General features: G+C 36.4%; 1 protein-coding gene across 1 annotated transcript in view; it reads left to right on the top strand.

Moving 5' to 3' along the window:
• LOC6051832 overlaps positions 1-14432 on the top strand; it is a 57792-nt gene extending 43360 nt beyond the window's left edge. Inside the window, 1 exon segment of the mRNA XM_038249181.1 lies at positions 14234-14432. Within this exon segment, the coding sequence (XP_038105109.1) occupies positions 14234-14432 (199 nt within the window).
• The last annotated feature ends 318 nt before the right edge of the window (positions 14433-14750 follow it).

Below are 14750 nucleotides of genomic sequence, written 5' to 3'. Positions count from 1 at the left end.
GGGCTAGGATGTAGTTTTCATTAAAATCACGCTTCTTACTTTTTTATCTAAGATATTTCGAAAATCGATATTTTGGTCATTTTCTGTCAACTCAAACGATATAAAGAATGTTGGAGCTTTGAAAAAGCTTCTTTTACGTTTGTTAAAAAACTTAAAAGTCAATCCAAAAATATTACAAAGGAAATGCAGCTGGCTTGATGGCTTGATTGAAAAAGTTGATTTTCAAGACTTTAACAAAATTAACCTAGGTTTTACATCCACGTTCCGAGAAAAAAGCGTTTTAATGTTTGACTTTGAATAAACAAAAACGAGCACGCGATGTAAACAATGACAATCACGTTTTGTTGGTTGAACATTCTGTGTTTGGTTGTGTTTGGTTGCCGAGATCCCGAGTTACAATTGAAAATGTTTAAGGTAGTCGCAGTTAAAATAAGATAGCAGAAAAATCTTAGTCACAAATGCTGAAAAATGCTTCTTGATTATATCGAGAAGATTAACAGCCGGAGAGTCGACTGAATTAGCAAAACATTAATTTCAATTCACTGACTACTTGGATCAAGGATGCCATAATTCTTTAAAATATTTGCCAAATTTAATTTAGAATGTCTGAAAAATTCTTAAAATTCATATGAACTGCTTAGACAGACTTAGGCTTGCCATAAATACAGATTTTTTGTAGCACAGACAATCGAGTATAACTTTGAAGAAAAACATTTTTACCAAAAACTAAACAAGCCAAAATATGCTACAGTCGACTCTCTGGTTGTCAATATCCAGAAACCGTCGAGGAAGAGAATCATCAGTTTACAGAACGATGCAAAATGAAGACTCGATTGAAAATATTTTTTTCTGGATACCCAGCTATGGAAGAGAATCATGGCAACGTCCATCAAACAAAAACAAACTAATGTCAAACACCCTTCAAAACTTCGTTTCACCAAGAAAAATGTCTATGCAAGCCATGAGAAAGTGAAATTATTGACAACCGGAAGAGATTTTTAAAGCAAACAGAATCCAAGGGACCGTCGAGGAAGAGATCCTTCAAGCAAGGGAAAATATCGAGGAATGAAGATAATTGAAGCATGTAGATTGAAGGGACTGAAGAATTTATAGATAGATGGAGAATTATTTTAATCGAGAAGATCGACAGCCAGAGTTCACATTTTTGGTCAATTATGCTCAAGCTGCTTAAATTTATTGTAAATGTAAAAAATAACCGGTTTGTGTTTTGGGCCTGTGCTTGAAAATCTGTATTTGTAGCAAGCCTGCTGACCACTGATGAGCGGAGGGTGACAATTTTCTCGCAAATCTCTACCAAAGTCAAAAACATATGACTTTCACAATGTCTCCAAAAAATCTGCAATAGAAAATTATCCGTAATTAATTTTAAATATCTGCAAATTTACAGATAAAAATCTGTAGATTTAGCACCCCTGATTCGTATAAAAATATATATACACTAAGCAGCAGTTCCATTTGAAAAGAGCCTAAACCGAAAAAAGTTCTCCGATCGGGCTCAAAATTTTTCTGGGGGATCCTTGGCCAAATTAATTGGGGTGACCTACATCGTGCAATTTTCGTCATTTTTCGCAAAAACCACATTTTTCAAAAAATAATATCTCCGCGACATTTCATCCGATTTTAGCTGTCTTAGACGCAAAAGAAAGGTGGTTAGTTTGGATATTTGAGAAAAATAGTAAGAAGTTTCAAAAATCTAGCTTAACATTTGAAAAAGTTGTTTGAAATTTTAAAATGGTGTTTTGACCGTGTCTGGACCAAAGAGCCTATGTCTGAAAATATTTTTATCGAATTCCTCAGAAAATTTCACATATCACATCAAAATTGACGCTGTCGAACCGTACGCTTACGAGACATGATTTATTGAAAATAAAAACTGAGTTTTTTGACGCGCCACGCGCAAAAACAGGAAAATGACAAAATTGGTAAACAATCAACTTTTTTCACTAATCTGCGATAACTTAAAAATTTCAGCGATGACCTATACATGTTAGGGTACCAAAAGTTGCGTATTTTAATAAAGATTTCGGTATTTTCCTGTTTTTCGAACCACCTTAGCATCGTATAAACAGCATAATTCGAAAAAAAAGTTCTCCGATCCAGCTCAATTTTTTTCTGGGGGATCCTTGGCCGAAATAATTAGACCCGTATTTTTTTGTTTGGCCATTAGGGTGACCTACGCCGTGTTAGGGTGGTTCGAAAAATGGCAATTTTCGTCAATTTTCGCAAAAAACACATTTTTCAAAAAATCCTATCTCCGCGCCATTTCATCCGATTTTAGCTGTCCTAGACGCAAAAGAAAGGTGATTAGTTTGGATATTTGGGAAAAATAGTAAGAAGTTTCGAAAATCTAGCTTAACATTTGAAAAGGTCGTATGAAAACATAAAATGCTGTTTTGAAGATCTCGGACCAAAGAGCTTATGTCTGAAAATATTTTTATCGGATTCGTCGGAAAATTTCACATAACATATCAAAAAATGGTGAAGTCATATTTTTGATACTCTGAGATACGATTTTTTAAAAATAAAAACTGGATTTTTCGACGCGCCACGCGCAAAAATGGGAAAATGACAAAAACGGGAAAAAATCGACTTTTTTCACTGAAACTGCGATAAATTTAGAATTTCAGCGATGACCTTTACATGTTAGGGTACCAAAATTTTCGTAATAAAAAGACGCAACTTTTGGTACCATAACATGTAAAGGTCATCGCTGAAATTTTAAAGTTATCGCAGTTTCAGTGAAAAAAGTCGTTTTTTTCCCGTTTTCGTCATTTTCCCATTGTTGCGCATGGCGCGTCGAAAATCGGTTTATTTTCAAATCGTATGCGCAAAAATGACTGATATGTTATGTGAAATTGAAATCCGATAAAGTATTTTCAGACATAAACTGTCGAATCAAAACAGCATTTATGTTTTCATACGACCTAAATGTTGCTTATTTTCCCAATATACTAATCATTTGCGTCAGGCAAACAAATTTTAATGGGTCTGAAATTGACGAAATGCCATTTCGAACCGCAATCTGTCAAAAATACGGTCGGCAAATCCCAAAAAATTGACTCGATCGGAGAACTTTTTTTTCGAATCATGCTGTTTTCGTGGGGAATTGCTGTATAAAGCTTGTAATGATGTGAATGAAAAATATTAGAACTTTAGAAACTGCGGTACTGAACGATTGGAAAAAAATGCTGATAAAATTTTAAAATAATTCAGAAAAAAAATCAAGATCAAATAATTTTAGACAATTTAAATTATTCTGATCATGATTTAAAAGAACGCTATGATACCGAACAACGTTCCAGAGAGAACAAACAATGTTCAAAGCTGAACAAATGTCGTTGCTAGCGTGTCAAATCAAACCTTATACACTCATCCCTCATATTCGGAACAGTTTACAGATCGGCCAATGTTCAATAAATCATATAAAATCGATAATTGAACATAATGATTTGCTTTTACCTTCATGTGAAAGCTTTTCTTGCGAACTTTCGATTGATGTATAGACCGGCTGTACATTTTTACGATTTATATCAAGTTTTTGAAGAAAAACATTGACCATTAAATCCAAATTCGGAACACTTTTTCTTACGATGTAAACAAACTTTTTTCTCTCCAGGTGTACATATTTTTTGCAAAATAATGACTTTGCACTCTGAAACCAATAGAACTCATGGTTAGTGATGTTTTATGAATGGTCTGATAACTTTTTTTGTAAAAATATTAGTTAAATTCAGGTGTTCTACAATTGTGGGAGGCACAATAACATCCCACCAGTGTTGCAAATGAGTGATAAAAAAGCTATCAATAGATTATCTCTGCACCAAAAATATCCGAGAGTATAGTGGCCGTCACTATAGCTTGTGAGATCTCTTCTTGTGTCTCGTGATTCCCAGCGATGTCATTCTCTCTCTATCACTCTTCCCTTTACCCCGACTATGCGCTCACCGCTGAGTCTCTCAATCTCAAAACTGCAATGAGAGGCGAGATGGCGATTAGGATCCGACCACGCATGACGTCCCGTCAAACTGCGTTTGCGAAATTGGTTTTGTGGCGGTTTTTGTGGTTAAACGCTGTTGCGGTAGCATGATCGTGGAAGCGGGAATGAGAGAAAGGAAAATGTCAATCGCGAGTGGGCAAGCACGAAAACGTGTTCGGCTATGTTCGGCGCTGAGAATTTCAATGAAGAGAGAAGAGCAGTTGTATTTGAGGCATGAATATTCAGGCGGGATAATTGTAGTTGCTGAGAGCTGATATTTTGATATTTTAACAACCCTGCATCCCACAATCATGGAACGGGTGTTCCGAATATGTGGGATGACTGTACTGCAGCTAAAGAATAAATCAAAACTTAAACTGCAATTACTCCAAATTGGTCTCTAAAGTGTCACATTTCAGCCAAAAAAAAATGCTTTCCCCATTTTGAGCCGCAACAATAAACTCATTATCACACAACGCGTCAGGTCGTAAAGCAAATTTGGGGCTGGCCAGAATTTGCAACGCGTGCCCCAGTAGGGTGTAATATCAAAATCGATTTTCCAGCACAGCAATTTTTCAGTTCGTTTTGGGGTCCTAAACAACTCCCCAAGGTTTGGGAACGATTGGTTTAGTCCTCACTTTGCGCAAAGTAATTCAATTCTCCATATAAATTTGTATGGGAAAAACCATTTTTTTGGATTTTTATATTTATAAAATCCACGTTTCACGCTGTGCTAAAACCGGATTCATATTCGGATGCTCTGGAAAGTGCTCTACAACTTTCCCGAAGAGAGTATGGTGCTAGCTTGTCCCTGAAAAAAGATACAGCGTCCTCAAAACTCGTCTAAAACGGGATTTTCGAGCAAAAAACACGTTTTAGACGAGTTTTGTTATGCTGTATCTTTTAAGGCAAGTGCACCATACTCTTCCGGAAAAGTTGTGAAGCACTAAGCATCGAATCGATTGTAGCGTGAACGTGGTTTCGAAATCAAAATGATTTTTCTCAACAAATTTATATGGAAAAATAATCGCTTGCGCAAAGTGTAAATATCGTTCTAAACTTGGGAGTTGTTTAGCCAAATTTGCTGTGCTCGCTTAATTTGGACAACTTTATTTTTTTCCATACAACCATATTACACCCTAGTGCCCCAGGCCTCTAAAATTTAGCCTGTTTGTCTGTCGATAACGCGCGCTCGCCTGTGATAAGCACCTCCACTTTAACCAGAGTACTGCCGGGCTAGTCAGTTTGATATTTTTTTTGCAGACAGATAAATGAGCAACAGCCGGACTTGCGTGATCGTTGTCGCAGTTTGTATTTGAAAGAATGCAGATTTACATGCTGATCAGTGATCGCAGATTGATCCGATGCCAAATTTGGAATGCCTATTGAACATTTTCAAAATACGTGAGAGGATGCAAATGCTCTGAGGAAACATGATGGAATAATTAAAATTGATAGGATGGAATTAGGTTGAGATGATTGAGTTGTTGAAACGTTCTAGAATAATTAAAACGGGTTGCTCAATAGCATCTTCGCTCGGAAGGTACAGCGACAGTAAATCAATTCTTTATTTCACCGGCTCTCCCAATTTTGGAGAGAAAAATAATCAAATTACAGACACAAAACACCCGTTCGTCAAATCACACTTGATATCACATTCAAACCCCCAGCAAATAATTCAAATCTCACGCCTGAGCAGCAACAGAAACGTCGGCAATCTAATTATGCTAAACAAACACCAAACGCAAAGTGCTACTACTGCCACCTCTCAGATGTTTCCAGCATTCAGGCCGCCGCTGCTTGAGAGGAAAATATGTGCTAAATTCTCGACGCGTGTCTCGTCGAGGAAATCCAATTGCATCCCCCATCTCCTCACCCACTCAGTTGCCACTCCTCTGCTCTTGAAAATGTTCTCAAGTGGGTGGCGAAAAGCTGAGCTGACTTGCTACCGTGTAAATACACACTGCTCGATGTTGGTAGAAGCATTTTGAATAAAATAGTCGGAAAAGTCAGCGAGCTTAAGAAGCAATTTTCTCGTAGCGTGAAAATGCATTAATTTTGATTTAATTCAATCATGCTCGCACAGGGCAGAGATTTGCACCATTTGCGAGGTGATGTTTGTTTATGTTAGTTATGTTGGAAGGAGTGAAAGTACAATTGCAATCGTTTTTTAATATTAGTTCAAGATTCAAGATGGTTTTCTTTTAAAACCATGATTTTTTGTTACTGATATTGGGAGGAGTACAAGTACAATTGCAGTCGCTTGTTAATACTAGTTCAAGAATCTTTCTTTTAAATTTGTGTTGTTTTTTGCGATAACAACATTTCAATATTCATAAATATGTGATTCAAGGTCAAAAATTTTAAGAAAAAAAACACAAAAAGGGAATAAAATCAAAGGTTAGCAAGTGTCATCGAATCCTTTTATAGAAGATTACGTGAAAATTTTAAAATAATTGATTCTGCTAAATTGTTTGAGTCAAACACATTGAAATTGTTTCAAAAATAAAAAAAAAAAATAATTGAAAATTTGGGTATAAATGCTTTGGACCTATGTAAGACAACCATGCGCACCCCCTTATTTTTGCTACCACCATGGATTAACGTGGATGAACAAGGTTGCTTAACATGATTCCTTAGCATTTATACCCGAAATTTACAATTTTATTTGTTGGCAGGGAATCCACTAAATTTTAATTCTGTCGATTGGAGCATGTTCAGCGAGCCCAAATCTATCATACCTTTTAGAATCTGAAGCGTTTACTGACATTAACTTCAAAAATGTCGAGTTGTGTTATTTATTTGAAAAAAAAAGTTCAACTTTTACAAGTACAGTAGTGGAAGAATGACCTCAAGAAGTATCTAAAAATAAGGTCAAAGATTTTTTTTGCAGACTATTGACAAACTGCCACATACGTAATCCAATTGAATATGAATATTAAGAGCGAGTTTTTCACCAATGTGTAACAGGTCGTATCGAGGTGCTCCGATTTGGATGAAACTTTCAGCGTTTGTTTGTTTACATGAGATGAACTCATGCCAAATATGAGCCCTCTACGACAAAGGGAAGTGGGGTAAACGGGCTTTGACGTTTGAGGTCGAAAAAACATAACAAATCTTAAAATTGCTCGCATTTCCGTAAAACATCATCAATTCTTACTCTCTTAGATGCATTCGAAAGGTCTTTTAAAGCACTTCAAAATGTGCCGTAGACATCCACACTTTTTCTCTTAGCTTTTGCAAATTACTGTCAAAAATTGATTTTTTTAAAACCTTAATATCTTTTTGCAACAGCCTCCAACACCCATACTCCCATAGGTCAAAAGATAGGTAATTTCATGCACTATAAGCCTACGGTATTAACTTTTTGACCAATCGCAGTTTTTCTCATAGTTTTCAATTTTTTTAGATCAAGCATTTTACAACGTTAGTTTTTGCCCTGCATGCCCTGAAGACGGCACTTTTTGGTCTCAATTTTGTCATTCGGAATCCTCGGACAATTTCACGTATTGATGAAGTTTTACGGAAATGCGAGCAATTTTAAGATTTTTTTTATGTTTTTTCGACCTCAAACTTCAAAGCCCGTTTTACCACACTTCCCTTTGTCGTAGAGGGCTCATATTTGGCATGAGTTCATCTCATGCATAGACAAACAAACGCTGAAAGTTTCATCCAAATCGGAGCAACTCGATACGACCTCTAGAACAAACCGAGCAATATTTACAAATACTGCCTCTTAAGTGAACTGTTTATTTGAAGTGTTTATTAGTTTTCATAACGCGAGTACAACTATAAAAAACGTTACTTAATCCACCTTTAGGTGGTTGGTGCCTTCCTCACATTCATAAAGTCAATACATTCAGCAAAAATAGCAACATTCTCCCTTAACATGTTTAACAAATCAACTTTATTACTAATTTCTTTTGATAGGTTTCGAAGACCTTCAATATTTCTAGCTCATCGGCAAGGTCTGATAAAAAACCTATCCAACGATAGTTCACATGGAAGATTCAGACAATATTTCTATCACAATATCTGAAATCCGGACTCCAAAAAGTGTATAAATAACACTTAAGTGCTGATAACTTTTGATAGGGTTGTCAGATCTTCAATGTTTTGAGCTCATTGGAAAGGTATTTTTAATACCTTTCTTAAAATGTATCACATGGTAGGTTTTCTTGCAAAAACCACCCTTTTTACAATCCTCCGGACATACGCCAAAATCTTTTTTTAGCATAACTTTTGAAGTATTTAACTAAACTTGCTGATTTTAAATAGAAACCTATGGGACCCCAAGACGGATCGAATGAGACTAATACGGTCGAAATCCGTTCATCCAGTCCAGAGATAATCGAGTGATATTTTTTTTTGTCCACCCACCTACACACATCCACACAGGCATTTGTTCAGAACATGATTCTGAGTCGATATGTATACGTGAAGGTGGGTCTGCGAGGTCAAATTAATAAGTTCATTTTTTGAGTGATTTTATAGCCTTTCCTCAGTAAGGTGAAGAAGGCAAAAACTGATCTGTTTTGCTTACATTGTTCACTAAAAAATATCAATTATTTTTTTACCAAATTTTGACGTTCCATTTTTAAATTGCTCAAATCAATTCCGTCTGATTTATTACTGTGAGTAACTTCCAATCACAGTGTAGATACTCTGACACCTTCGATAAAATTATTGTAATTCTAATCTAACCTAAAGCTACGATATCGCGATAAACACCCAACCCCCAGGAGGAATTCTGCGTGGATGGGGGGCATGTAATTGCAACCTGGGGAAGGGGGAGGACCAGGAACGTTTTGTTTGTTGTACTGAACACAGAAGTTCCCAGGCTGCCCGCGTTGGGCCAAACAACCGCCAAGGTTCAAGCTTCGGTTCAGTTAATCGATAAACTCGCACCCACAAGCACCGGCTATCGAAGTTTCGTTGCGTGTCGTGGATTTATTGTTTTGACAGGGTGCTAATTTTCAAATTAAATTCCACTCCCGCGGGGAAAAAGGGCTGCAAGTGAATTCGAAGCGTCAGCCACCGATGCAGATGGAAACTGGGACTTAAACGTGTGAACAGTGCTGAAAGTGTGTGTTTTGTGATTTTCTGATGGACCGAAACGTGGACGACGGGTTGTTATTATCGTGCATAGTAAATTGTTATATGCAAAACGGGCAAACATGGATGACGATTCAATGTATGAGATTATTAAAAGGTAATCAACTATCCAATTGAATGTGTCAGGTTTAAGGTTATTTTATTCTACAATAGCAATCAATCAGTAGTGAACGTGGCTATAATGTTAGGATTATACAAATTTGTTATTTTCTTTATTTAGAGTTGGATAAACGCTCCCTTTAGCTTTGTCTAGAAGTAGCATCAAAATATATGTTAAAAATAACGTTAAAAATAGTTCATCAGCCACTGAATTTGTAATTTTTGTTTTGAAGTTTTTTTGAGAACATAATAAATAATCCAGTTTTGACATGGTTACAAACTGAATGTTTACAGCTAGGCATTAAAATTGCACCAAATTTGATTCACTCAGAGACTAGTAATAAATAACAATCTCGATGTTTAAGGTAAGAAAGATTGACGTTGATTTTAGCTTGATTTTGATTTCAACCTTGAGGTAGCTTATTTTGTATATTTTGAATTTTTCGGCGCAATAAGTTTCTGTTCGTATGTTTCCGTTCGGGTGTAAATGAACAAAAAAAATGATTTAAAATAAACTCCAAGTATATTTCAAACAAATTTTTAGAAACTTCATTATTAACTGTTGATTAAAGATTTAAATATTTTTACATAAATATTTTTCAAGTGAGCAACTCTCTACGAAATCGGCCGATTTCGACTATTTTTATTTTTTGTATTTTTGGATTTGACTCAAACTTTGTGGGGGCCTTCCCTATGACCAAATAAGCTATTTTGCGTCATTGGTTCACCCATACAAGTCTCCATACAATTTAGGCAGCTGTCCATACAAAAATGGTATGTAAATATTCAAACAGCTGTAACTTTTGAGTGAATTTTCTGATCAATTTGGTGTCTTCGGCAAAGTTGTAGGTATTGTTGAGGACATTTGAGAAAAAAAAGGTACACTGAAAAAAAAATGCAGATTTTTTATCAACATTTTTTTACTAAAACTCAATTTCCCAAAATACGTATTTTTTTGATTTTCGAGATTTTTTGATATGTTTTAGGGGACACAAATCTGCAACTTTTGAGCCATAGAGAAACATGGTCAAAAAATCTGCCGCCGAGTTATGAATTTTTGAAAAAAACAGTGATTTTTGGAAAAAATCGAAGTTTCATGCAAAAACAAGTTTGACATTAATTTTTAATGCAAAATTTAATTTGCAATCGAAAAGTACTTTACAGATTTTTTGATAAAGGGCTCCGTTTTCAAGATATAGCCACCGAAAGTTTGATTTTAGCGAAATATTTGCAGTTTTTCAATTTTTAAAAATAGTGACCATGAGTGACCATGTCTAAAAATATTTTTTTTTTGAAAAGTTCAGAAAATTTGCTATAAAATTGTCTAAGAGACATCGAAGATTGGACCTTTGGTTGCTGAGATACAGCGGCTTAAAGAAAAAGAAACACGAAAATTGAAGTTTTCTAAGTCTCACCCAAACAGCCCACCCACTCACCCACCATTTTCTAATGACGATATCTCAACAACTAATGGTCCGATTTTCAATGTTAATACATGAAACATTCGTGAAATTTTCCGATCTTTTCGAAAAAAATATTATGAAAATTTTTAAATCAAGACTAGCATTTTAAATGGGCGTAATATTCAATGTTTGGCCCTTTTAAAATGTTAGTCTTGATTTAAAAATTTTCAAAGTATTTTAGAGAATCGAAAAAATTTCACGAATGTATACATTAACATTGAAAATCAGACCATTAATTGCTGAATATCGTCATTAGAAAAATGATGGTATTTGAGTGAGACTTAGAAAACTTTAATTTTCGTGTTTCTTCTTTAAGCCATCAGCAACCAGTCAATCTTCCTGAACAATTTTATAGCAAATTTAAAACACAAAAATATTTAGAAATGGTCACTCATGGTCACTATTTCTAAAATTGAAAACTGCAAATATTCGTAAATCAAACTTTCGACTAACTAAAACGGACCTATCAAAAAATCTATTTCGATGCAAATAACCATTAAAATGTCAAAGCATGGCTCGATTTTTCAAAATCACTATTTCAAAATTCATAACTCGGCGGCAATTTGACCATGTTTCTATGGCTCAAAAGTGCGGATGTCCTAAACCTCAAAATCCTTTGGAAATTGAGTTTTAGTGCTAAAAAGTTGAGAAAAATAAGCAATTTTTTCCGTGTACATATTTTCTCAAATGTCCTCAACAACTGCCAGCTCAGTTGATCAGAAATCCTCAAGACAGCTGTTGAATATTTACATACCATGGGCAGCTGCTAAGCCAATGGTGTATGGAGTGAACCAATGACACAAATAGCTTATTGATCAGAAGACTGGACAGTCAAATAAAAAAATACAAAAAAAAATCCATTTCCGGTTTTGGTTGAGAATTGCTCAAGTTCGGTGAGCAACTTGCTTTAATTGTAATTGTATTGTTAATTGAACATTTATTTTTTGTTTACTTATTCAAAAGAGCATTATATTATGTTTAGATTTAGTATTTAGAGCAAATTTATTTTTTTTATTCTGTTATTTTGCCGAGTTGTTTTTAGAGTGCAACAATGTGTTGTTTTGTAAATTATGATAATTTTGGCTTGTTTTGACCAGTTGATGAACTTGATGGTGTGATTTAGAAAACAAAGTAAATATCGATAGAGCGTGAGAATTTTGTTAAATCCAGAAATAAACTATGGCAGTCGATCGAGTTTAAAATAATACCGTCATCAGGGGTGACATTGGGTCTGGGGGTGAGATTGGGTCATACAAAAATGCTGAAATTTGTATGGCCCAATCTCACCCTCCAGACCAAATGTCATCCCTGATGACGGGAATTCATGGTAACTGGAAGCAAACACCTTAGGGCCTATGCATAAACCATGTGGACACTTTGTTGAAATCGCAATTATTACTTTTTTTTAACAAAAAATTCTGTCTCTTATCCCTCTACACTGAGTCTACAGCCAAACCCCGCCATTAGGCGGGCTTCGATTTGAAAGTTCGCCGAAAATCCATTTTCAGCTATTTTTTATCTTTGAAAAGCATTGGAAAGAAGAACTCTTGAAATTATAGAAAATTTAGGGGCTCATATATAAGTAGTTTGGTAGTGTTCCAGACTATGCCTCTATGCATTTTTTTTAACAATTTTTATGATAATGGTATCATTCGGACAAAATCGGTTCAGCCAATGTCGAGATAATCGAGTGACAATTTTTTGATCAACATCCCACCACACACACAGACATTTGCTCAGAATTTGATTCTGAGTCGATAGGTATACATGAAGGTGGGTCTAGGAGGTCTAATTGAGAAGTTCATTTTTCGAGTGATTTTATAGCCTTTCCTCAGTAAGGTGAGGAAGGCAAAACTCAAAACAATTTTGGTACTGCAATTTCTTAATCTCGGTACCAATGCATAATGACCAAAATAAAGTTCGTTAGCTTCTTCTATTTTTAGCAGTGAGACATGCAATGTTGAGACAGGTCCTCTGTATTTAGCAAGGTACCTAAGTACCATTCACTAATCCATCCGCATTTCGATTCGACCATTGTTATCTATTTCACAAAGTCGATTACCATGTGTGGATTTATACTTAAAAAATAACAACTGTGTCAGTAGGAGGTCGACTTGTTTTCCACCGAAAATAACCTGATTCACGGAATGTAATTGAATTGTGATGAAATTAGATACTTTGTAATTTGTCGAAAGTTGCTGATGAGGTAAAGTAATCAAGTTACGCAGCCAGCCAGAGGAGGTGATAATTGTCAACCCCATCTCACCTACACGGCCTGCCCGTATAATCCAATTTAAACTTTTCTCCAATCGCCTTTCCGGCGCCGGCGGGTTAACCCTATTTCACACCTGCACAAATCCTTGGCAACGTGTCGCCGCACTTTTCCCAGGTCTAGGAGCAAATTTTAATTAAAGTTCTAATTTCTAATATCAATAAGCGTTTCCCCCGATTTTGCCTGCTCCCCCCCCGCTCGTGTGAAACAAATTGTTCGAGAGTTTGAGGGACACCATAAAACAGAGCCCAGCAATAGGGTAGGTCAACGGGAGAAGCAGATATTTGCTTGCGAGCACAAACGAATTAGCGGATAACGAGCAGGGCAAACAGATCGGTCCTTATTCGTTTGCTTCTGCTGGATTGTCTTCGCCTTGTTGCAAGAGGGCGAAACTTCTTCTGGCTATTGATAACTGATGGTTGGGGCGAAGGATCAGAACTGTTCACTGTCATATTAATCTAGGGTAAAAGGCTATATCAAAAGTTATTATAGAACAAGAAAAAAAAATAGTCACGAAAGACCACGAGTTGATCGGAAAGTCAAAAGCAAACCTTAAACACTAAGCAACAGTGAAAATTTCTCATTTTTATGCTTATGTTTGTTAAATTTATTCAACAATTGACAGCTGACCCCTAGCCCTCTTCAGACAGTAGCACCAAGTTCCGCAAACATTAACTTAACGAGGGGGGCGATATCAGCCACAACGACTACTACGATGATGGTGGTGTCGAAGCAGATGTTTGCCATTCCACTGGAATTCTGTATAAGAACAGACAAGAACTTGTTTCTTCTTCTACTTCTTTTTCTTCCCTCTGGACTGATATGAAAGAAAGACCCTCGATGGCCATCATATCCGTGCCAGAGTGGTGGCCGTGGTGCGAAACTATGAAATGTAAATAGAACAGATCGTTATCGGTCAGTAAAACGGCACGTTGCGTCGTTTGTCCCCCTTCCCTAGTAATGTCATATGGTCTGGTCACGGATTCGGACGCTGTTGGAAGTGGAGTTTTGATGAGGGTGGCAGGTGTTTGGGAAAGGGAGAAACATGCGGTCATAATAACGCGTTAACGGTCATGAGGTTGACTGTCTACTTGAAATGGTATTCTTATAAATATTATTTTAAGACAATTTGGAAATTCCAACTTAAGAACAAAGATTCGAGAAATCGATTACGGGCTGGGCTACATTTTTCAAATTCATGTTAACTTATAAAGAATAACCCATTGAAAATAAAAAAAAAATATAAAAAAAATCAACCCTTTCCCTCTTTCCACCTCTCTTTTCCAGCCTGTTCGAGAACGAGATTATGAGCTACATCCCGGTGGAGGCTCGCAGTCCCCAGGGTTCACCCAATCTCAACAACACGTCGCGCGTGCCCCAGCGCGCTCCACCCCCCTTCCGGCGCGACTTTGAGGCCAAGCTGCGCACCTTCTACCGCAAACTGGAGTCCAAGGGCTTTGGCCAGGGACCGCACAAACTGAAGTGAGTATTTTTTGGTGAGACACATTTATCATCAAAACAAGAATTAGAATGATATGCTTTATCAGGTGCTTTGTGATTCCTCATCGCTAATCAAAGCAAGTACAAGGTTTAGTCAAACTGAGTCATAAACTTACAAAAGGAAGGCGTCTCGCCAACCCAACTACTCATATCTAATCGGAGTTCTCTTTGATATTTCTTAAAATAACCGATAAGCTCGAAACAACTCAGCAAGCCACGCGTTTGTCAATCCGGAAAAACTATGGTCACGGTCACCTGCCAGCCAAGTGTAAAAAAGATTGCACCTTTTGGGTCGTGGGACGTC

The sequence above is a fragment of the Culex quinquefasciatus genome, chromosome 1 (genome assembly GCF_015732765.1).
Source record: "Culex quinquefasciatus strain JHB chromosome 1, VPISU_Cqui_1.0_pri_paternal, whole genome shotgun sequence".
Taxonomy (NCBI): Eukaryota; Metazoa; Arthropoda; class Insecta; order Diptera; family Culicidae; genus Culex; species Culex quinquefasciatus.
Note: the sequence above shows the minus strand (reverse complement) of the source record. Positions and strands in the feature narration are given on the sequence as shown.